At 54.6% G+C, this 22,466-nt stretch overlaps 1 protein-coding gene across 2 annotated transcripts in view; it reads right to left on the bottom strand.

The window, feature by feature from the left end:
* The window catches only part of CELSR1 (cadherin EGF LAG seven-pass G-type receptor 1), a 147,245-nt gene that overhangs the window by 53,526 nt on the left and 71,253 nt on the right, over positions 1-22,466 (bottom strand). The window contains exons 3-5 of one of the 2 annotated variants that reach the window (XM_060306423.1): positions 19,967-20,189; positions 14,099-14,214; positions 13,508-13,578 (exon numbers count right to left, since the gene is read on the bottom strand). In XM_060306423.1, the coding sequence (XP_060162406.1) occupies positions 13,508-13,578; positions 14,099-14,214; positions 19,967-20,189 (410 nt within the window). Of the gene's footprint in view, positions 1-13,489; positions 13,579-14,098; positions 14,215-19,966; positions 20,190-22,466 lie in introns of both variants that reach the window. The other variant, XM_070046478.1, reaches the window with a different exon arrangement.

Raw genomic sequence — 22,466 nt, 5'->3', positions numbered from 1 at the left:
TTGCCAAGGGGGAGGGGGTTGGGGGAGGGATGCACTGGGAGTTTGGGGTTAGCAGGTGCAAACTATTATATATAGAACGGATGGACAACAAGGGCCTCCTGTTTAGCACAGGGAAAACGATATTCAATGTCCTGGGATAAACCATAATGGAAAAAATATGAAAAAGAATATATGTGTATAACTGAATCACTTTGCTGTATGGCAGAAATTAAACACAACATTGTAAATCAACTATACTTCAATAAAGTCTTTTAAAAAAGAAGTCATTCCACCATGTTCAGTCAATGAAATTGACAGGAGAAACCCAGAGTTCCCCCAGATTAAGCTGTAAACAGATTTATTTCTTGAGTTTAACATTAAGACTTCAGCCCAGGCCTTCTTGACCTTTTTCCTTTAAGACATGGGACACCTACATCCTAGGAGGGACACAGCAACCCCTTAGGGTGTAGGCAGCAAACTGCTGCATGCAAGCCTGACCGGGCCACCAGGTGGGCCACTTACGGGCCCCCGGGGAGGGCAGACATTCCTGGCTGAGGGGGCAGGTGCTCCTCACTCCCCCCCTGCCGGTGCCCTGGGGCAGGGGACGCACTGCTGAGCCGGGCAGCCTCTCCTAGAGAGCGGCTCAGTTCACAGCTCCCACCTCCAGGGTCATCTGAGAGTGGACCTGAGCCCCTTTGCAGAGTCCCTGCTGCTGCGCTGGCTGTCACACCAATGCGGGTGAGGGCCTAAGGCTGGCAGGGGACGGGGGACAGCAGTGTCCACAGCCTCCAAGGAGCATCACCTCCCAAAGGCCAAAAGGTCACATCCCGAACCCACTTAGGAAAGTCACACGACTCCCCCCCGCCCCTCCGCGCCAGATTCAGCTGTAATGTGGAGGAAAAACGGCACCTCCCTTGTGGGGTTAAATGCATACAGACGTGTGTGACGGGAACATTCCATGAAGTTTGCTGCTGCCATGTTGCTGCTAAGAAAGACAGGAAGAAAGCCAAAATACACGCAAATGGCTATTCTCCCTGTGTTTTTGCTGTCCTATTTTCCTACATTAAAAATATACAGTTTCTTTTACATCTGTAAAGAACAAAGGAGCAATTAGCAGCCAGCGCGTCACTGCCTCTTCGTGGCAGCCTCAGCTCCTTCTCCAGGGCTCAAACACAGAGCCACCCGCAGCTCTGAGTCCTCCATGTGTTCAGTTATCCAAGAAAATACTGGCCTGTGGGGACAGACTCTTTTTATTTGGGGAGCGTTAAAAAGAAAATAGTTTTAGCAAGGGTCAGAACCAACTGGTCACTTTAAAACAAATCACAGCAGAGCCTGCTGGTCCTCAGGCAGGGAGGTTACCCAAGTCCTGACAACTGTGGCCACAGGTCAAAGGAGGTGCTTTTCTGATGGTCGCATGACAGGCTCAGACATGGAGGAACTGAGGGCTGGGAGGCGGAGATCCACTGTGCTCCGCACAGTGTATAAATAAGCATCTCCTAACGGCCCCAGTGATCTCTGGGGGGATGACTTTTGCTCTGGAAAAGACCCATGAGGCAAGGTGCAAGCCCCTCACTGGGCCCGGCCCCTCACCAGACAAAGCTCTGGAGTCGGTGAAAGGGAGCCAGGAGCCCCTCAGCTGCTGCCCCTGCTGGGCTGGCCGTCGGTGTCAGGTCCCCTGTCTCTGGCCACCTGGCCAGGCAGGCTCCCCAGGTTTTCTGGAACCCAGGAGTTTATGCAGATTTGCGTGGAGGGAGTCTTCTCCAATGCCAGATGAAGGGCTCAAGATGGGGTTCTTTCAGTTTTAACAGCACCTTCTTGGAAAGCTGGGGTAACACGTGCCTTCTTTGGGGGGCTCTGTGGACAAGAAGCTCCTTGGCACAAAGTGGGAGACCCTTAGGCAGCCCGTGAGAAGCTCACGTCCCTGCACTCGTAGGGCCTATGAATCTGACCGTCGGCTACTCCCAGCTGGACCAGAGATGGGGGAGGGGCACACGAGCAGCTGCCCCTGGGGTACTCCGCTTGCCTCGGGGACTGGCGCCTGCAAATGGCTCCTGGGGTCGCAGAGCTGGACCCTCTGGGCTCAGCCCACACAGTCCTGGGAGAGGAAGGACAGGGACTTCAGCAATGACAAAGTCACTCTGGGCTACGAGGGTTCACGGGTCACAGGCCATCTTTTCAGAAAACCTCCTCGGACAAAGGGAGAAAGGCTTTCAAGAAACGTGCACAGGGACTTCCCTGGTGGTGAAGTGGTTAAGACTCCACACTCTCAATGCAGGGGGCCCGGGTTCGAGCCCCAGGCAGGGAACTAGATCCCATATGTATGTGGCAACTAAGAGTTCACATGCCACAACTAAGGAGCCCATGTGTCACAACTAAGAGTTCACATGCCACAACTAAGGAGCCCATGTGCCGCAACTAAGGAGCCAGTGTGCCACAACTAAGGAGCCCACCTGCCACAACTAAGACCCGGCACAACCAAATAAATAAATAAATATAAAAAAAGAAGAAGAAAAAAGAAACGTGCACACTCACCAGTACTCACTCCTTTGTGTGCGTGCACACCCCGCCTGCTCCTGCTGGGCCCCTAAGAGGCTCCTCTCTGTCCCCAGACTCTGGACAGCGGCAAAGACCCCCAGACCCTCAGCTTCTCCCTACAGACCCGCAGGACCTCCCACTCGCCTCCATCCCCTTTCTGACCAGCCTCCCCAGCCCCAGCCCCGTCTGCAGGCCTCGAGGCTGCCCCGCTGAGAATCCATCTGTGATGAAGGTGGAAGTGGAGGGGGTTTGCCGAGTTGGTGGGGAGGAAGCACGGACGAGGCTGGAAAGGCTGGGAAGGTAGGGGAGAGGGACGGTCACAGCAGGAGGGCACCAGCGGGGGACAGCTGCCCGCCCACAGCTCCATCCAGCCCTGGCCCTGTCCCTCCGTGTCCCCCTCCCAGGGCGGACGTGAGGACCTCGCGGTAACGTGCTGGTCCCGGGGAAGGCGGTAGGCGCGGGGGGCAGCACCTCATGGCAGAGTGTTGGAGGCCAGTGAGAGGGGGTGAGCTGGGCACCCTGGGTGTGACACGGATGGCAGGTGGGGGAGCATGGCCACCAGACAGGGAGCCGCCGTGAAGTCGGTGGTGCCCCAGGCTGCAGGAGACTTTCCGTAACAGGCGTGGAGCAGGGGCCCAGGGTGGGGCTGTGTGCGTCCCGGGGAGTAATTCTGTTTCCATAGCAGGTGACTCTGCCATCTGACGGGGCCGTGTTTGGAAAGGAAGCAGGCGACCGTCCCAGCTCCCTGGGCCGCCAGTAGGCGGGCACCCCATCCCCTTGGGGACCATGGGCTGGGCTCCCACTACGGTTATGGGAGCATTGATGTTGGACGACCCATGGGCCCAGACACAACAGAAGCCATTTCCCATCCCGAGAAACTGGCCAAGGAAGCAGGAAACGCAGCCAGGGAGAAACAAAACGATTCACACCCCAGACTGGGGACTTGAACTTGAATGGGTGAACCTGCCCAGTAGGAAATGAGCACGTGCGGGGCATCCCACAGACTCATCTGCAACACGTCCATGCTGGCACCCCCGTCGGCGGAGGAGCAAGGCTAAGCAGACCCTGCTGCAGACGCGGGGACGGTAATCAGCCTGCCTGGGTACCTCCTCCATCACAAAGGCTTGACAGACTTGGCAAACGCTCACCTACGCTTTAAAACAGTTTAGCCTCCTTATCTTGTGCATTCTTTATTTTTATTTATTTAGTTATCCAACGCTTGGTGAATTCTGCTTCACAATGATAGGAAGAGCCGACGTCGAAGGATCAAAAAGCGACGTCGCTATGGACGCTCGGCCGCCACAAGCCAGTTATCCCCGTGGTAACTTTTCTGACACCTTCTGCTTAAAACGATCGTGAGGCCCCGCTTTCACGGTCTGTATTCACACTGAAAATCAAGATCAAGCGAGCTTTTGCCCTTCTGCTCCACGGGAGGTTTCTGTCCTCCCTGAGCTCGCCTCAGGACACCTGCGTTACCGTTTGACAGGTGTACCGCCCTACATTCTTTAAATCAAATGATTTTCTAAGCAAAGAATTTAAATGAAGAAAACAAAAATTGTTCATGACCCCATCACCCAGATGACTCTTGCTGTATTCTTAATAAAAGAAAACATGAAACACGTAAAGTGTCGCAGAAAGGTACAAAATGAACACGAAAGCCGCCTCCTTTCTCATCAACCTTAATCCCAAAGGTATCCACGTGCAGCAGACTGTTTGCAAAAAGAGCTGCAACAATGCCTCCTGGCACCAAGTCACAGGAATAACAAATATCTGATGTTTTAAGATACCACGCTTGCGATGGTTTATGACCCAGCACAGCTATCTGATACGTGCTGTCGATGGATTTGTTTTGCGGGTAGGACGATACCCGTCAGAAAAAAATTTGCATATGGCAGCACACATCTGTGTATCTTTCAAAGTTCTTTTAATTAAGTTCTTGAGTTAATTTTAGATGCACATGCAATTCTAAAAAATAACAGAGATCCGATGTGCCCTTTACCCAGTTTCCACCAATGGTAAACATCCTGCAACTGAGACTATAACATCACAGCCCAGATGTGGACGCTGATACCGTCAGGAAGCAGAACATTCCATCACCAACAGGACCCCACCTGTTGCCCTTTCACAGCCACACCCACTTCCCTCCCACCCCCACCCCAGGCAACCACTCATCTGTTCTCCAGTTCTATCATTCTGTCATTCAAGAATGTTATACAGGGACTTCCCTGGTGGCACAATGGTTAAGAATCCGCCTGCCAACGTAGGGGACATGGGTTCGAGCCTTGGGCCGGGAAGATCCCACGTGCCGCAGAGCAGCGAAGCCCATGCACCACAACTACTGAACCTGTGCTCTAGAGCCCGCGGTCCACAACTACTGAGCCTGTGTGCCACAACTACTGAAGCCCGCGCGCCTAGAGCCCGTGCTCTGCAGCAACAGAAGCCACCGCAATGAGAAGCCCGCGCACCGCAACAAAGAGTAGCCCCCGCTCGCCACAAACCAGAGAAAGCCCGTGCGCAGCAATGAAGACTCAATGCAGCCATAAATAAATAAATAAATAAATAAAATTTATTAGGAAAAAAAAGAATGTTATACAGATGGAATCATACAGTACACAAGCTCGTGAGACTGGCTTTCCCTGCTCTCCATATTTTTCTCTTACGTGTATCCGTAGCTCGTTCCTTCTTATTACTGAATAGTATTCGGAGTTCCATGGTGTGGATGTACACAGTCTGCTTAGCCATTCACCCACAGGGGCCTTCTGGGAGGTTTCCCAGTTTAGGGAAAGAGCTGTTGTGAACATTTGTACACATGAGTTGTATCTATAGTCATGAGGGATACTGGCCTGTAGTTTCTTTGGTACTGTCTTCATCTCATTTTGGTATTAGGGTAATACTAACTTCACAAAATGAACTGGGAAGTGTTCCCTCCTCTTCTATTTTCTTAAAGAGACTTTACAGAATTGGTGTAATTCTTTAAACATTTGGTAGTGTTCTCCAGTGAAACCACCTGAGCCTGGAGATTTCATTTGGGGGAGTTTTTAAAATATACAAATCCAATTTCCTTAATAGTAATGTAGTTATTTGAATTATTTATTTCACATGGGTTGAGTTGTGGTAGCTTGTGTTTTTTGAGGAACTGAGAATTTATTCCTGATACTAGTCATCTGTCTTCTCTCTTTTTTTTTTTTTGTGGGGGGGGGGGAGTCAGTCTTGCTAGAAGTTTGACATTATTAATTTTCCCAAAGCTCTGTTTCATTGATCCTTTCTGTTTTTTTCCTGTTTTAAAAACCACTGGTTTCTGCTCTTATCTTTATTCTTTCTTTCCATCTACTTGCTTTGGGTTTATTTTGTTCTTATTTTTGGAGGTTCTTGAGGTGGGAACTCATATTACTGACTTGAGACTTATTCTCTTTTCTAATATAAGTATGTAATGCTATGAATTTCCCTCTCAGCACTGCTCTACCTTCATCCCACATATTTTGGTATTTTGTATTTCATTCCTTTTAAATTAAAAAAATTTTAAACAAACTTCCTTCCTCCCTTTTCTGAATAATTGAATACTTCAGTCAAGTCTCTACGAAGGCCCCTTGTTCCCAGCACCTGCTGGAGTCAGTCAATAGATTCAGGACTGAGAGAGGTAGCAGCTCACAAGGCTGAGGCTGAATGAGAAGGGCAGCAGGGAGGCAGCCTGGTGAGGGCTGAGGGTGATTGAGGATAGCAGCTAAGTGAGGTGGTGGAATGGTGGGGTTGGCAGACTGTTTAAATAATGGTGGACTGAGATAATAAATAACTATATTGAGGATAATGGGAACAAGGTTTCTCACTGAGCAAGAAAAGATTTACAAACACGGAAAGGGAAAAAACTAGAATGACTCTGCAGTGCTGGAATGCAATTCAAGGTTTTCAATAAGTAGAGACAGAAATAAATAAGAAGTTCAGTATGTGTCTATATGAGCATGCACACGTACCTACACATACATGTATACACACATCCATGTCCTAGCTCTGCCCAGTGAGAGAGATTGGGAGTGAGACACCCTAGGAGCAATGAACATACCTAGCACCTGAATCTTGGTTTCTCAATACCTTTCTTTTTTTCTTTTTAACATCTTTATTGGAGTATAATTGCTTTACAATGGTGTGTTAGTTTCTGCTTTATAACAAAGTGAATCAGTTATACATATACATATGTTCCCATATCTCTTCCCTCTTGTGTCTCCCTCCCTCCCACCCTCCCTATCCCACCCCGCTAGGTGGTCGCAAAGCACTGAGCTGATCTCCCTGTGCGACGCAGCTGCTTCCCACTAGCTACCTATTTTACCTTTGGTAGTGTATATATGTCAATGCTACTCTCTCACTTTGTCCCAGCTTACCCTTCCCCCTCCCCATGTCCCCAGGTGCATTCTCTACGTCTGTGTCTTTATTCCTGTCCTGCCCCTAGGTTCATCAGAACCATTTTCTTTTTTTCTTAGATTCCATATATATGTGTTAGCATACGGTATTTGTTTTTCTCTTTCTGACTTACTTCACTCTGTATGACAGACTCTAGGTCCATCCACCTCACTACAAATAACTCAGTTTCGTTTCTTTTTATGGCTGAGTAATATTCCATTGTACATATGTGCTACATCTTCTTTATCCATTCATCTGTCGATGGACACTTAGGTTGCTTCCATGTCCTGGCTACTGTAAATAGTGCTGCAATGAACATTGTGGTACATGACTCATTTTGAATTATGGTTTTCTCAGGGTATATGCCCAGTAGTGGGCTTGCTGGGTCATGTGGTAGTTCTATTTTTAGTTTTTTAAGGAATCTCCATACTGTTCTCCATAGTGGCTGTATCAATTTACATTCCCACCAACAGTGCAAGAGGGTTTCCTTTTCTCCACACCCTCTCCAGCATTTGTTACTTGTAGATTTTTTGATGATGGCCATTCTGACCAGTGTGAGGTGATACTTCATTGTAGTTTTGATTTGCTTTTCTCTAATGATTAGTGATGTTGAGCATCTTTTCATGTGTTTGTTGGCAATCTGTATATCTTCTTTGGAGAAATGTCTATTTAGGTCTTCTGCCCATTTTTGGATTGGGTTGTTTGTTTTTTTGATATTGAGCTGCATGAGCTGCTTGTATATTTTGGAGATGAATCCTCTGTCAGTTGCTTTGTTTGCAAATATTTTCTCTCATTCTGAGGGCTGTCTTTTCATCTTTTTTATGGTTTCCTTTGCTGTGCAAAAGCTTTTAAGTTTCATTAGGTCCCATTTGCTTATTTTTATTTCCATTTCTCTAGGAGGTGGGTCAAAAAGGATCTTGCTGTGATTTACATCATAGAGCATTCTGCCTATGTTTTCCTCTAAGACTTTTATAGTGTCTGGCCTTACATTTAGGTCTTTAAGCCATGTTGAGTTTATTTTTGTGTATGGTGTTAGGAAGTGTTCTAATTTCACTCTTTTACATGTAGCTGTCTAGTTTTCCCAGCACCACTTATTGAAGAGGCTGTCTTTTCTCCATTGTATACTCTTGCCTCCTTTATCAAAGATAAGGTGACCATAGGTGCGTGGGTTTATCTCTGGGCTTTCTATCCTGTTCCATTGATCTATATTTCTGTTTTTGTGCCAGTACCATACTGTCTTGATTACTGTAGCTTTGTAGTATAGTCTGAAGTCCGGGAGCCTGATTCCTCCAGCTCCGTTTTTCTTTCTCAAGATTGCTTTGGCTATTCGGGGTATTTTGTGTTTCCATACAAATTGTGCAACTAAATACCTTTCTTTATTAAAAGAATTCAGAGTTCTGTGGGTAAAATGACCCTTCTCCCTCCATCCCTCTCTCTCCCTCTCCCTCCCTCTCTTTATCTCCCTCTCCTTCTCTCTCTCTCTCTCCCTCTCCCCTTCTCCTCTTCCCTACGCCACCCCTTCCATATCCTCTGGAGCATCAGTTCCTGGACAGCAATTGAGTTTTATCTCTTTTGTCTTCTGTACATCCCCGTACCCTAAACAGTTCCTGGCACACGGTAGGCAGTCAATAACTGCTCCATGTATTAATGAATGAACAAAGGCATGAAGGAAGGGCTGCAGGGAGTGACGAGGGAGGCCAGGCAGCCACACCCAGAGGACCACATAAACCACAGCAGTTCTGCAGGACCCCAGGAGAACTTTCATCAAGACCAGCCTGAAACAAGATTCTGAGGGGAAGCCCTTGAGTTTTCTGGAACATTTGTGGAAGCAGAGGGAGACGCCCCTGACCCCAGGGTGTGGTGGATCACACCCCTCTGCACCACCCCATGCATAGCCCATTCCCCTGGAACCCCTGGAATATAATGGGTGACATAGACCCAAGAATGAATGACTTGAACAAGCCAGGTCTGAAGTGCAGCCGGGGCAGAGTAGTCCCTAATGAACCCTGTGCCAATGGCCCCTTCCCCAAGGTCATGGGAATCTCAAGCACTAGGATGCTCTTCTCAGTGATCTCAGAGGATGCTGACACTTGAGAGAAGCAGCTCAGCTGGGGCTCTCACTTCACGAAAATGCTTTCAGCGCTGGACCAAAGACAACGCTTGTCATCTCAGAATCACTCGAACCAGAACGGGCCGACTGCCGAGGCCCCGCCCAGGATCCTATCAAACTCCTCCTGGATGATGTGTCAACATCCCCGAGGCCCAGCTGGGCTGCCAGACAAGGTGAGGGCCTCCAGGTAATCCCTCCAGACGCCCAGTGCAAGGGCCTCGCCGGGCACACAATAGGCACTCAGTGAGTGAGTGACTGTCCTCTCAGGCGTCCTCCCCAGGAAGAGCGGAGATGCCACATTACAGATGCTTCCACAGAAGGGTGCTTCCCCCTCCCCACGGCCCCCAGGGTCTCTACACAAACATTTTGACACCGAAGGGCAAGGGGAAAGGGCAGACACCCCGAAGAGCCCTGACTACCACCAAACCCGAGTTCCAATTGCAAAGAAATCATTTTAGAACTATCTACACAAAACTATCGTCTCAGAACAACCTGCACAAACTCTTCCATCGGGCGCATTCACTCTTTTGCGAGTTGGCAGGGGAAGTGTTTACCTATCGTGCACAATAGTCTCGGGTAAAAAAGCACATCTGCGACGAAGTGATGACTACAAATCCTCCCCAAACCTCCAGGGGCGGGTGTGGGCGGCGGGGCTCTGGGTCCCATCTGCGCTTGACGGAGTTCGACATGTTTCTGCAAAGCGTTGTCCGCCTTTAAAATACCTTCCCAGGAAAACGCCCAGCCCCAGCGGGCACCCGGGCTCCACCGAAGGTGAATTATGCCACCAGACCTTCCCGCTTCAAATGCCACCAAGCAGGAAAAAAAACGTAAACTGGCTCTGCCTGGCTCCCTGCCTGGGGGCACCAACGCATAGGAACCACGTCAAGCGGCCCTGTTCTCTGATTTCTGGCTGCCTTGGCCCACGGGGAGCCTAAGGAAATGGGAGGGAGCGCCGTCAGGAGGTCGCTTCTCTCCATGACCCCTCCTAGCTGGGTTCCATTCTGCCCTCTCCCCTGGTTCCTCTCGGCCTCAGGGCTGTCACAGCCCTGGGTCCTGCACTGCCCAACGTGGGTGCCCCACACCCTGCGGCCCTTTGGTGATACGCCCTCCTGGGACCATCCTGGTGAGGTTTCCACCTATTTCCTGGGTGTGTGTTGGGGGTGACTGGTAAAATAGCCCAGACAGGCTCCTGGGCCCCAGCAGACTTGGGGAGGGTGCAAGGGGCCCCAGAGGCTTCCCACACAGGACCCACTCTAAGGACCAGACACGACGTGGATGACACAACAGATGCCCGCAGAGCAGAGCGACTCGCCCCTCCCAGACCACTTCCACTGCTGCCCTCCTTGCCATCCGTCTGGCCACGCCCCCGCCTGACGTGGGCCCTTCGCACTGCCCCCACGCCCCCCTCCAAACCTGCTCCCTGCCGAGGCCCGGGGCCCCTGGACACGGGAGTGCCTCGGGCCCTGAGACACAAAGCTCCCAGGAGACAGATGTCCCTGATGCAGAGCACTTTGAGTACTTCCCGTTGTGTGATGACGGAAACCACAGCAGGGGGGCCTCAAGGTCTACCTGCAAACTGCTCGCTTTCCTCCGCGCTCAGGGTCTGCTTCAGGTGCTGCTGAAAGGCTGGCCCTGGGAACGGAAGCGGCGGGGGGCAGTGATCCACCGCCAGGGCGTGTTCTCTCACGTGGGCTCCTCCTTCCTTCTCCCAGGGGCATCCCGGGGGCCCTTTAGGAGTGAGGTGCCTCCTCGGTGCTCCCTGGAGGGTCTCTGCGAGCTCATGATGCTTCCTGCATGCCTGACGATGGTAAAGAATGACGGATGCCTCCGGACCTGGGCAGGGCTGGCCGAGCCAGAGGTTCCGTCTCTGCTCAGCTGTGACAGGCTGCTGCTTCAGCCATCGGCAGGTGACTCTGGAACACGCCACGTGCAGGTGCTCTGGTGGGCAACCGAGGCTGACACAGCCCCGAAGCCCAAAGTCTTCAGCTGGCCCTGGGAGATGCGTTTCCCATACAAGCAGAAAGGAAAATGCACCACGACTGCGTCCTTTGCTTCCCTAACGTGGAGCATGGGCCCCAGAGGGTCCCCTCGGCCCATCCCGACTGGCCTGCACCCTGCCGAGTACACAGCCAACTGCCCATCCCTGATGTCCTGGCCCTGCTGGCAAGGGGAGGAGGCCAGAGGCTGAGAGCTCAGAGGTGTGCGAAGCCCAGACTGTGGGGCATGACATCCTTGCCACGTGGCAGCCACCTGCCCCGGAGCAGCGGGCAGGCCAGAGCACCCACTGCAACTCTTACTTTTCCTTCTTTCTACTCGAGGGGGTGTGCAACGTCCCGACAAAAGCCCAAGTGTGTGTGAGCCAGAAAACCACTGACCCCTTGTCCCCAGCCTTGGCCCAGGAGGGGCCAGCCTCGCAGGAGCTCTGCTGTCGACACATCTGCTTGTTGGTCCTGCCCGGACACGGGACAGCCATCCCGACCATGTGAACAGAGGAATCGGGGGTCCGACCGCTGTCCTGCTGGCTGGAGCAGATCCAGGCCCCGACATCAGATACAACCGTTCCTGCGCTCAGCGGGACTGTGCCCCGTGCTATGGGGACACAGAGGCTCACAGGGCGTGGTCCTGGCCTCGGGGCTCGTGACCCTCCAGGATGCCGGGGCACAGTCTTCGTACCTTTGCGCAGTTGAGAGCTGCCTCATCGTGAGAGAATGGCTGTGGGGAAGACGGTCTCCAGGGCAGAGAGAAGGGGCCGAAACCATCTGACCTCGAGCAGGTTGTAGGGGCAGAAGAATTCACTTGGGGGAGTCCGGGGGGCCCCTCTGTCCTCCCGGGTGAGAGAGGCCCACGGGTAGCAACTGGGGAAAGGACGTCGTGTGGGTTAAGACATCGTGAAAGAAAAACCCAAGCTGTGCGTCCATCCCATCCTCGAGCCCCCCGGAGGTCAGCAGGAGGGGAGGCTCTGAGGGTCCCACGGCGCCCACTGTCTCGCACAGCAGCCACGCAAGGCTGCTCCAGGCGGGCAGCAGGTGGGTGCACCTCACACTGGCCCTTAATTGTCCCAGACAGCCATAAGGGCACAGCTGCAGCAGAAGACTCCAGCGCTTGAGACGGAGCAGCCAGGAAATGGCAAGTGTGTCTTTGGAGGCGCGTTGTCTTCCTCTGGTCCGTCCCCCGCCCCCAACCCCACCTCCTTAACTGGCTCACGCGGCCCTGCATCAAGCAACCCGGGCAGAGCCGAGACCACGGCCCCGGGGGGCTCACAGGAACGAGGGCGGCAGGCTGTCCTGGAGGCTGCGGTAGCCCAGACCCCGTCCCAGGCACCTGCGAACGCGCTCTGCTTGGTCCTCAGAATCCTGAGAGCGGCACCAGCCCCCACGTTGCTTCAGATCTGCACCCTGACCCCACCAGAACCTCTCCCTGCCCTCATCACAAATACCATGCAGAGTTCCACACCCGAGTCAAAAGCTACCCGGCCTCTGTCCTGGGCTGGGCGACAGGGGCATCTCCCGCCCACAGACCGGGCACGAAAACCACGGTCACCGTGCGGGTGATCACGGCTGGGGGCCTAAGTATTCCGGGTGATGGAGAAATGAGACGTGTTCGGTGAGCCATATGTAAAAAGGAGGCAGAGGGCTCCGATGGCCGAGTACAGACTAGGGGAAGGACAGCGACAGGGAGGGGTCTGTATGACACAGACCTCAGGCCCAAGTAGTGGGAGAGGTCGCCCATCACTACTGTGTCCAAAAGCTGAAATGCAGTAGACATGAAAGACAGAAAGCACCCTTCCTCCGTGGGTGTATCTCTTACAGAGGGAGGACCCCTTGTCTGCCAGCCAAGCCCAGGCCGCAAGCCTGTGGAGGCCTGGGTCGGGGCTCAGAGCAGGAGGGACCCTGGAGTTTCCCAGGAAGAACAGCGATTTGCAAAAACCACAGCGTCGGAAAGCACCACAGCGATGGAAAGCGGGGCTTTCTGATGCAAAAACTGCCAAGGAGTTTCCTCACAAGCCAATAAACAGCAAAATGAAAGGAAACCCCCCCAAAACGCCCAGACCTTCACAGCATTTCCTAGGGGAGCCTTCTGACTCTCAGGTTTCATCCAGGTAAGAGGGGACTACTTGGGCTTTGGAACAGTGTTTGAATGGCCTGGAATTTTAGCCACCAGTAATGACTCGGCCGAGGCAGCTGCAATGAATAAGCCCTTTCTGCGTCCTTTCCCCCGTGTAGGACTCTGGGGTCCCTGAGTCTCCCCGCCCAGCGCTCCCTGGGGGAGTATCCGCCCCAGCGCAGGGCTTGGGTATCTTTACACAGACCCTCAACAAATGCTCATTTCCTAAATAACTTTTTCAACCAGCATATTTATTGAAATTTCAGAGTATAAATGTCTAAAGACCAAAAAGCTGCCAGGGCCCCCCCCCCCGCCCCCCCGCCACCGGCCGCCCGGGCTGAGGGTCGGGTGGGGCGGGGCCGGTCCTACCTTGTTGTAATACTGCACCTGCACCGAGTGCCAACGGCCGTCACTCACGCCCCCAGGAACCTGTGGCGCCACCATCGTCGTGGTCTCACCTGCGGGGCGGGGGGAGGTCCAGAGAGAACAGAGGTGAACAGACCACTAAGGCTAAAAGTCCTTCCAACAGTCTGGATGAACGTTCTTTCCAACCACCAGGAAAACATTTTTAACAGCTTTGTCAATATTTTCAACCTACAGAGGCAGAAGCACACTTCAATGATCCCCTAGTTTGTGGAAATTTGAGCTGTGTCTTATAAACAACGCTGCAATGAACATCTTTGTGCGTTCTGGATTTCTCCCACAGGACGGATTCCCAGATGGAGAACCAGGGAATCGGTGGGTCAGCACGCTTGACGGCGCTGCACAGGATGGGGTGTTTCTTTGCTTTTCTGACCGTGCCGTGAGGCATGTGTGACCTTAGTTCCCCCAACCACGGATCAAACCCACGCCCCCTGCAATGGAAGCGTGGAGTCCTAACCACTGGACCACCAGGGAAGTCCCGATGGGGTGGTTTTAAACAACCAAGTGCCCAGGACATGCTCCGAGGGTAGCTCCCTCCTGTGCAGAAGGCTTTACCTGCCGAGAAGGTGAGCTGCACCTGCTCGTCCACGATCTCCAGGGCGATGAAGTCGTGCTTCTCGTTGAAGCGGCCATTATACAGCAGCAGGGCGTTCCTCTCCTGGGTGGCAAACCTGGGGGGCCAAGGGGAAGCACGTCACACAATGAATGAGCCCGGGGTGGAAGGTCTGCAGGTGGCCTGGAGGTGGGGGAACAAGAGGCTGCCCAGGGCAACAAGCCTGGCCAGAGTGGGCAAGAGGATGAGTATGCTTGGCAAAGACTCTGGTCCCCAGTACTCTTTTTTTCACAGCAGGAGTGGACAGCCCATAAAACCTGATTAGCAATGTTCTCTTCTGGAAGGAGCAAAGCAGATTCCAGGGGGCACTTTGGTTACCACAACCTGTACAGGTGAAAAGATTCCACTCGCACAGTGCTCTAGAAGGATGACACAGCCACTATACCAACTGGAAATATCTGGACAGTAAAACACATGCAGTGCATACATCCCGCTACACGCCACAGGGCACAGAGATGTGGGTGTCGATCACCGCCTCAGGGCCTATGCCCCTCGTCTCCACCACCACACTCCAGCCACGCTGCGTCCTTTTGCTCCCAAACCCTACATTCTTCCCTGCCCCCGGGCCTTTGCACCTGCTGTTCCCCCGTGTGGGGAATGATCTTCCCTGGCTCTGCACATCTCCCAGATGTCACTCCGACTGTGCTTTCCCCAACTCACTTTATCTAAGTTGCGCCCCTCACCCTAAAGGCTATCACACCACTCATCTTACTTCTGAAATTATCCTAATTATTTGTTTGTTTATGAGAACACGTGATCCTTTAAAGGGACAGATGATGACTCCCGTTCACTGCTGCATCCCCGACACCAAAACAGGACTTGGTCCACAAAGCGCTTGATACCGATGTCCTGAATCCACGGACAGCTGGCAGCCCACGTGAACCGACAGACGCGTGGAAACGCAAGACGTGTGAGACTTGAAGCACTCGGAGTAAAAAACCACTTACTCTGACAAGAGACAAACAGCCTCAGAAATCCTTCTCCCACCCCCTGAGGAAGCCTCTTCCATCAGACCCGAGGGTCCCCGACACACCAAGTCACCACAAGGCTTCCTCGACGCCCCGGTTACAGAGAACCCACAAACCTCCGGAGTGAACTCGGGACTGTTTCCTGAGCTAGCCGGATGTCTCTCTCATCGGAGATTAAGTGGGGGGAAATTCTTTCCTTTGATTCCAGGTTGGTTTATCCATTTTCATGCGGCAGGAGTCTGTCAGAACCAGCCTCAGGCATGTGACCCTAGCCTCTCCCTTGAGTCACATAAAATTGACATTTCCCGCCCAGACCTTGCATCCCCTCGGTTTAGAAGTCAGCAAGCACTGATGACAAACTCTAAAGAAAAAACACCTGCACAGCAGAGTGGAGGCTCCGGGTGTGGAGTGAGCAGGTAGAAGAAGAGCTGAATTAAGACTGGGATCCACTCGACCCCAGGCTCGCTTCCCGTTGGGGGGGTCTCACTGTTGTGGGTTTCTCTTTGGACCGAGGGGGGTGGTCAGTGCTGAAACGGTCCTCTGGGCAGGCACCACGCACTGCTGGCAATGGACGATCTAACGATGGGACCCAGGGCCACAGGGAGGGTCTGAACAGCACAAGTAAAAAGGGGAAAGGCCAGAAGCAGAAGCCGAGGCCTGGTGAGGGGCCAGGGGAAGAGAGAGAACAAAGGGTGGCAACAAGGAAGCTGGGACCAGGGAGCTGAAGCCCCCGGGAGCCCAGGCCCTTGGCAAACAGAAACCAGAAAGAGGAAAAGCAGCTTCGAAAGAAACCACCTGAAACAAAAGCCCTGGGCCATGGACGTCCCTGGTGGCGCAGTGGTTGGGAGTCCGCCTGCCGATGCGGGAGGCGCAGGTTCATGGCCCCGGTCCGGGAGGATCCCACGTGCCGCGGAGCGGCTGGGCCCGTGAGCCATGGCCGCTGCGCCTGCGCGTCCGGAGCCTGTCCTCCGCAGCGGGAGGGGCCGCGGCGGTGGGAGGCCCGCCTACCGCAAAAAAAACAAAAAAAAAAGCCCTGGGCCGGTGCCCCAGCCCACCTCTCTCACAGTACGCCCGGCAGGAGGCAGGAGGCCCAACTCCTTCCAGGCCCTGCCCAGAGCAACCGCAGTCCCGACACGGAACCGTTCCCCTGCCCAGGTTCTGGGGGGGCTTTCTATGATTTTGCGTTTGAAGCTAAACTCCCTGATGTGGCCTTGGCCCCGCCCTTTTAGCCGTCATCAGGCGTGTCGGAACCCGTCCATAACTGTTGTCACGTGTGGGCATCTACAATACTGGATTAGACGAGCAAGGGAACATGCGCTACATCACGTGGGCACTTAATTAAACACGACTGTTCTTTAGTTTCTCTGAGTCTGAAGCTGCCAGACCTCCTTTTCTGGTTTCCAGCACGTCTGCCGGCCGCCGTGTCCATGGGCCCCACCCCCAGGACCCTGGTCACCTTTCAGGTCAGCCTCCTGCAGCTTACTCGCTGCACTGCCTATGACAGAGGGCTGCCGGCCACGTCCAGTGGTGGGTGGCCACGGCCCCGTAGACACCAAAACGACATACCATCGGCCTGTTTGCCGGAAGACACAGGGCACCTCTGATGTGGGGGGGCGGGCACCCACAGAAGCCTGCTGTTCTCAGCATCCAGACATGTGGGGCACAGAGTGGCCAGGGGTCCCAACGAGGGGCCCTCCTTTTGGAGGCTGTGCCCACGTGATGGCCTCCTGAGCACAGGGTTTAGGGGCAGAGGGCGGGGACGTGGTGTTGCGAGCAGGCAGGGCCCGGACCAGGGCCTGGCGCAGAGGCCCAGCTAGAGAAACGGGAGGGCAACAGCAAATGCCCACTCACGTGAGTCCTCACAACAGGGCGGGGTGGAGCCCTGCACCGCGCACCAAAACGTGGGCAGTCACCCTAAAACAGCGGCCCAAACCTTAAAACTGCCCTTAGAATCAAACAGCACTGCAGCCTTGCAGCCGGGCCCAGGGGGCCAACCAGAGCTGTATCTCCCACCCCTCCCTCTTCCAAGCTCCCGGGAAAGGGGGTGGTGCTCTAAGGATCAGAAACAGAGCCACAAGCAGGGCGCCCCGGCGTGCACACGGGCTCCACGGATGACAGCTGCTCTTGCTATTTTATTAAAGCTGGTCTCCAAGGGAAATTCGGGAAGAGGGCAGAACGTGGGAAACACCTGCAAATCAGGACAAGCAGGCCCTGGGCCCGGATCCTTCACGCGGGCGGGGGCCAGAGGGAGGGAGGTTAAGAGCACAGGTTACAGGCAGGGCCTGGGGGTCCCACCGGACAGCCTATGACCTTGGGCAAGGTTTTCAACCTTTCCGCCTCAGTTTCCTCACCTGCGAGATGGGGAGAACAGTGATAGCAGCTCTCAGGGTTCTCGTGAGGAGGAAGTGGGCCTGACAGGTGAGGTGTGGGAGCAGTGCCAGCACGAAGCCCGAGTGTGGCCGCTGAGCGACCCACGCTGACGTCTGTGGTGAGTCGGGCCGAGCTCAGAGGGTATCTCAGCAGGGACCCGTCTCCCGACACAGACGTCCTCCAAGAGGACGCCATCTGCACCCCACACAGATGTCCGGGCCCAAGAATGTACCAAGGGGCTGAAGCAGGGCAAAGTGGGTGCAGGGGTCTGCCTGCCTCTGCAGAGCTCCCAGCAGACACTCCAGGCCACTCAGAATGCCTGGAATGTTCTCCCTCTGCAACTCAACCCCCTCCCACCCCCCACCGGGCCAAAGAGCCCCTCCTCTGGGAGAGTGGGAGCCCCCCGGCCAACGTCTTGGGGCCACAGAGGGGAGCAGTGGGCGCTCATGCTTTGTGAGAATGGAAATACCAGCCAGCTGCTCGCCTGGGCGCCTGCGTGTCACGACACAGGACAAAAAGCCCAAGGAGGGCTTCCCTGGTGGCGCAGTGGTTGAGAGTCCGCCTGCCGGTGCAGGGGACGCGGGTTCGTGCCCCGGTCCGGGAAGATCCCACATGCCGCGGAGCGGCTGGGCCCGTGAGCCATGGCCGCTGAGCCTGCGCATCCGGAGCCTGTGCTCCGCAACGGGAGAGGCCCGCGTACTGCAAAAAAAAAAAAAAAAAAAAAAAAAAAAAGCCCAGTGGGTGGACAGGCACAGAGAGTGAGCTGGACCTCAGCACAGTGATGAGCACGGACACGGCAGTCCTGGAGCAGAAGCCCGGAAGCACCACAGGGAGCTCGTGTGGCCGTTTAAAGGTTTCAAAAGGACGTGCATCTGCTTTGGAGACTTTAGCCCAATCAAATCACCTGACAACCAGGAAAAAAATCAGGATCAGGAAATCTGGCATGAGTTCACACCCCCAACCAATGATCTAGCATGAAGGATGGGTTTAGAGCAAAAAGATCTGAGCTGCAACGTAGAAAACCCGCCCACGACTCAAGCCCCCACGGTACCCAAATGCCCTCATCTGGACCTTTCTCTAGGGGCAGTCAGGGTGGACAGCGGGCTGATCCTGCAAGCAGGAACATCAAAGGCTGAAGGTAGCAGACAAGCAGGCAGTGACCAGACGTCCAGCCGGAGCTGGAATGCAGGTATGGCCCCGCCTGGGTCAGGGGGGCTTCCTGAAGGAAGCGGCAGCCGTCGGACGGGCCGGCAGGGGGGGCCGAGGAAATGCCTCTGCAAGGCTGGGCAGGTCCAGAGAATCACGAGGTGAGGGTGGCCACGTCACAGGATGCGAGGTGCCAGAATCGGGGGTCACCAGGGGTCAGCACACAGGGGGCCACCCTGTGCCCTATTCAGAAGTTTGGGTTTTGCCCCAGGTGGCAGGCAGGCCCGGCAGGCCTGGCGGACAGAGATCCACCTGACCCAGGCTGAGAGCAGATGCTACCACTGCTGTTGCACGGGGGAGAGGGCGGTGGCCCAGGCCAGAGTGCTGGGAACTGGGAGGACAGTGGCGGGCGGGGGAGACACGAGGTCAAGGGACTCACAGGACCTGACCGAGATGGGAGGGGAGGCGAGACGGAGGAGGACTGCCCGGGGGGGTTTCACATCAGCACCACGCGGCGCCCGTTGGCTACACCGCACCCCTCACCTGCTCAGGGTGGGCAGCCCCGGGAGAGGAGTCTGCCCCATCTCTCCCTGAGATGCCCTGTTCTCCAAAGGGCAGCTCAGAGGGAGCATCTTGTTCTGGGGGACACAGAATGCCGCATTCCCCTAACGGGTCCCCTAAACGCTGACCAAATACAAAATACACCCTGTACTACTAAGGTGAACTTGATAGAAGTCTTTACAATGGAAGCGATAGATTTTTAAAAGTTAAATTAAATCTAAATTCTCTTGGAGAAAAAGATGCAAAAGTTAAAGAATGGCCACAGCACACAGTCAGCCTGCTTCCTCCTGTTACAGTTAAAGAACCAGCGCGGAGAGGGGTGAGGCCGCCCGCCCGCCCGCGGTCTCCCAGCAAGCCGGCGGCACAGCAGGAGCCTATGCTGAGTCTCATTCCCAAGCCTGCTGGGCCCTTTCCCTCCACCTTCTGGCCACCTGGGTGGCAGGGGTGCCCACGTGGTGGCAGGTGAGTAGGACCGGGGCAGCCGGGGGTCGGCTTCATGGGCATGTGAGCTGGGCGGGCAAACAGGGCGCCACACCTGCTGTCACCAGCTGGAAATTCTTAATTTTTGAACCCCATCCTCAAATTGCATGGGGTCCTACAAATTAAGTGGCCAGTCCTACAGCCAGCACTGGCCAAGGTGACTCGACTCTCAGAGGCCCCGGTGGACGGGGGTTGTTGTTACAGGACGGAGGGATGTGCGGAGACACAAGGCCACCTCGCGACCTCCAACCACAGGAGGCGTCGCGGGCACGCGCGGGGACTCACGCGAGGGCCACGGTGAAGTGGAAGCGCTGCCTCAGGCCGCGGAAGGTGACGAAGGACTGCGGCGGGAAGCTCCTGGTGGCCACTTCGCAGTAGGGCCTCTCGAACGCGCCGGGGGGGCACACGCAGTGGAAGCCGCCGATGAGCAGGTTCACGCAGGTGCCGCCGTTCTTGCACACGCCGTTGGTGCAGCGGCCGGAGCGTGCGTTCACCTCGCAGTGCTCACCTGGGGGACGAGGGCGGGAGGAGGTCACACGGTGGCCTGCTGAGGGGAGGGGGGCACTGCTCCCACCCAGGCTGCAAACGCCGCTGCAGAACCAGCTGCTAAACCCAAACCTGGGGGCACCTGAGGCCTCTGGGAACCACCCTGGAGTCGGGCTGCAATCAGACGTATGCTGTTCCCACTGGCCTGAGAGCACCCAGCACCCGGTGGGCCGTCTAAGGGTGGTGGGGCAGCGGGTTCCCAATAAGCACCCCAGGGGGCTCTTCGGCCGAATGCACCAGGTGGCCAAGCCACTCCAACCCTGTCCCTGTCCCGGGACTGCTGGGGTCCCCGCACTCGGGGGAGTGGGGGGACCAGGGGAACGTGCAGCTGTGAACACTTCTGGGCATCCAACCCCTTTCTGAACGCCCCGCTGGCTGAGCCTGGCTCCCTTATGAGAGAATCACCTAGAAAGAGTGAGGATGACGAGAAGGCCTCGTGCCCTCCCCGCACGCTTGCCCACACGACGGCTGGCCACCTCCGGGCCTCGTGGGAGACTCAGGAGCAGGCCAGGGTCACTGTGGCCCAGGGCCTCCTGTGTGGCCTCCTCCCTCCCCCACTGCCCGGCCGGGCAACGCTGGATTCCAGTTCGTCTTTAATCATGTCTGTTCCTCCCACCGGCCTCCAACTGTGCTCCAACGTCTTCTCTGTGGCCTAATCCCTCACGACAGGAAGGTTCTGGAAGCTTCCACATAGAAACTGATCAGGCAGCCCAAGCTGACCCCCCAAGGCCCGTCAGACCCACAGTGCCCACCGCGGCAGCCAGCAGGGGTCTGACTGGGTGATCCTCGCTCCCTGGGACACAGCCCGGACCTGCCTCTGTCACAGGGTAGACATTGCCAGCCACCCACAGACCCGCAGCCCGACAACCGGAAATTCCCCAGCTCCCACCAATGTGTGTCACCAGCTTTGACTTCTAAATGAACGCATTTTAAAATAAAAGTACTACACTGCATACTAAAAAAAAGAAAAGAAATCACTGTGCAAATAGCGCGGCATGGGAAGCCTTCAGCAGTTTCTAGCGGGTCCCCACAGGAAAACATCAGGAGAGCTGGATGCCCCGGCCATCCGGCATGTTTGCTCAGTGCGGTACCTTGGAGACCCTCCCTGTTGGCACTTGGGAGTTCCTCCTGTTTCTTCCTAATGGCTGCACAGTATTCAGTTAGAGCAGCGGTCCCCAACCTTTTTGGCACCAGGGACTGGTTTCATGGAAGGTAATTTTTCCACGGACGGTGAGCGGTGGAGGGGCAGGGGTGGGGGGGGGAGTGGGGGATGGCTCAGGCGGTAATGCGAGCGATGGGGGGCGACGGGGGGCGGCAGATGAAGCTCCGCTCGCTCCCCCGCCGCTCACCTCCCGCTGTGCGGCCCGGTTCCTGGGGGTTGGGGATCCCTACGATAGAGGACCCCATCAGAATTTAAACCACTAATGTTTCTTGTTCTACTACTGATGGACACGGGGCTGTTTACAGCTCGCTTTTATCGCAGGTAACTTTTTGATATACATCCTTGGCGTGTTTTAAGAATCTCTCTCTCGAGAAAATTCCTAAACGTGATGAATCAAAGGTACACAGTTGACAGCCGCACTTCTTTCTGACTCACCCAATATTTCCAAACCGTCCTCCCCAAAAGGATGCACGAATTCACATATCCTCGCCAACGCAAGGTATGTTCAACCTGTGAACTATTTTGCATTTCTGACAAATGAATCTTCCAGGTGTTTTATTTGCAATAATTTTTGATGAGGTTCAACATCTGCCCGAATTTTACTGGCAACGTCCATTTCCTTTCTCTGAACTGCCTGATTATTCCTGTGTTCATATTTCAACGATGGTTGGTTTTGTTTTTATGGTGTTACGTGAGGTCCTCATGAATTTCAGAAATGAACTATTCTCTGCCGTTTCTGTGGTAACTCCCTCTAGGCTTAAGTTTAACTTTCAACGTACTTATGTATTTGTAGTCACATAAAAATGTTATATCTGCATACGGTCATATTTATCCATGTTTCCTTTGTGACGCCAGTGCTCTCGGGTTATTAAAAGGCTGGTATGAAGAGATACGAAACTCGGAGCTCCAGAGACATCCGGCACCAGGATCCTCGGTGCACGGAGAAGCGTGCATGCGAACGGCAGTATCATCCTGGAACCCAAAGTCACTGGGATCCCCAGACATGGGCTTCCCTGGATGCCCTCTGTGCCTTTTCAATATTGAACCATGTGAATACATTACCTACTGTCTCAGTCT

This window comes from Globicephala melas, chromosome 10 (genome assembly GCF_963455315.2).
Source record: "Globicephala melas chromosome 10, mGloMel1.2, whole genome shotgun sequence".
NCBI classification, from domain to species: domain Eukaryota; kingdom Metazoa; phylum Chordata; class Mammalia; order Artiodactyla; family Delphinidae; genus Globicephala; species Globicephala melas.
Note: the sequence above shows the minus strand (reverse complement) of the source record. Positions and strands in the feature narration are given on the sequence as shown.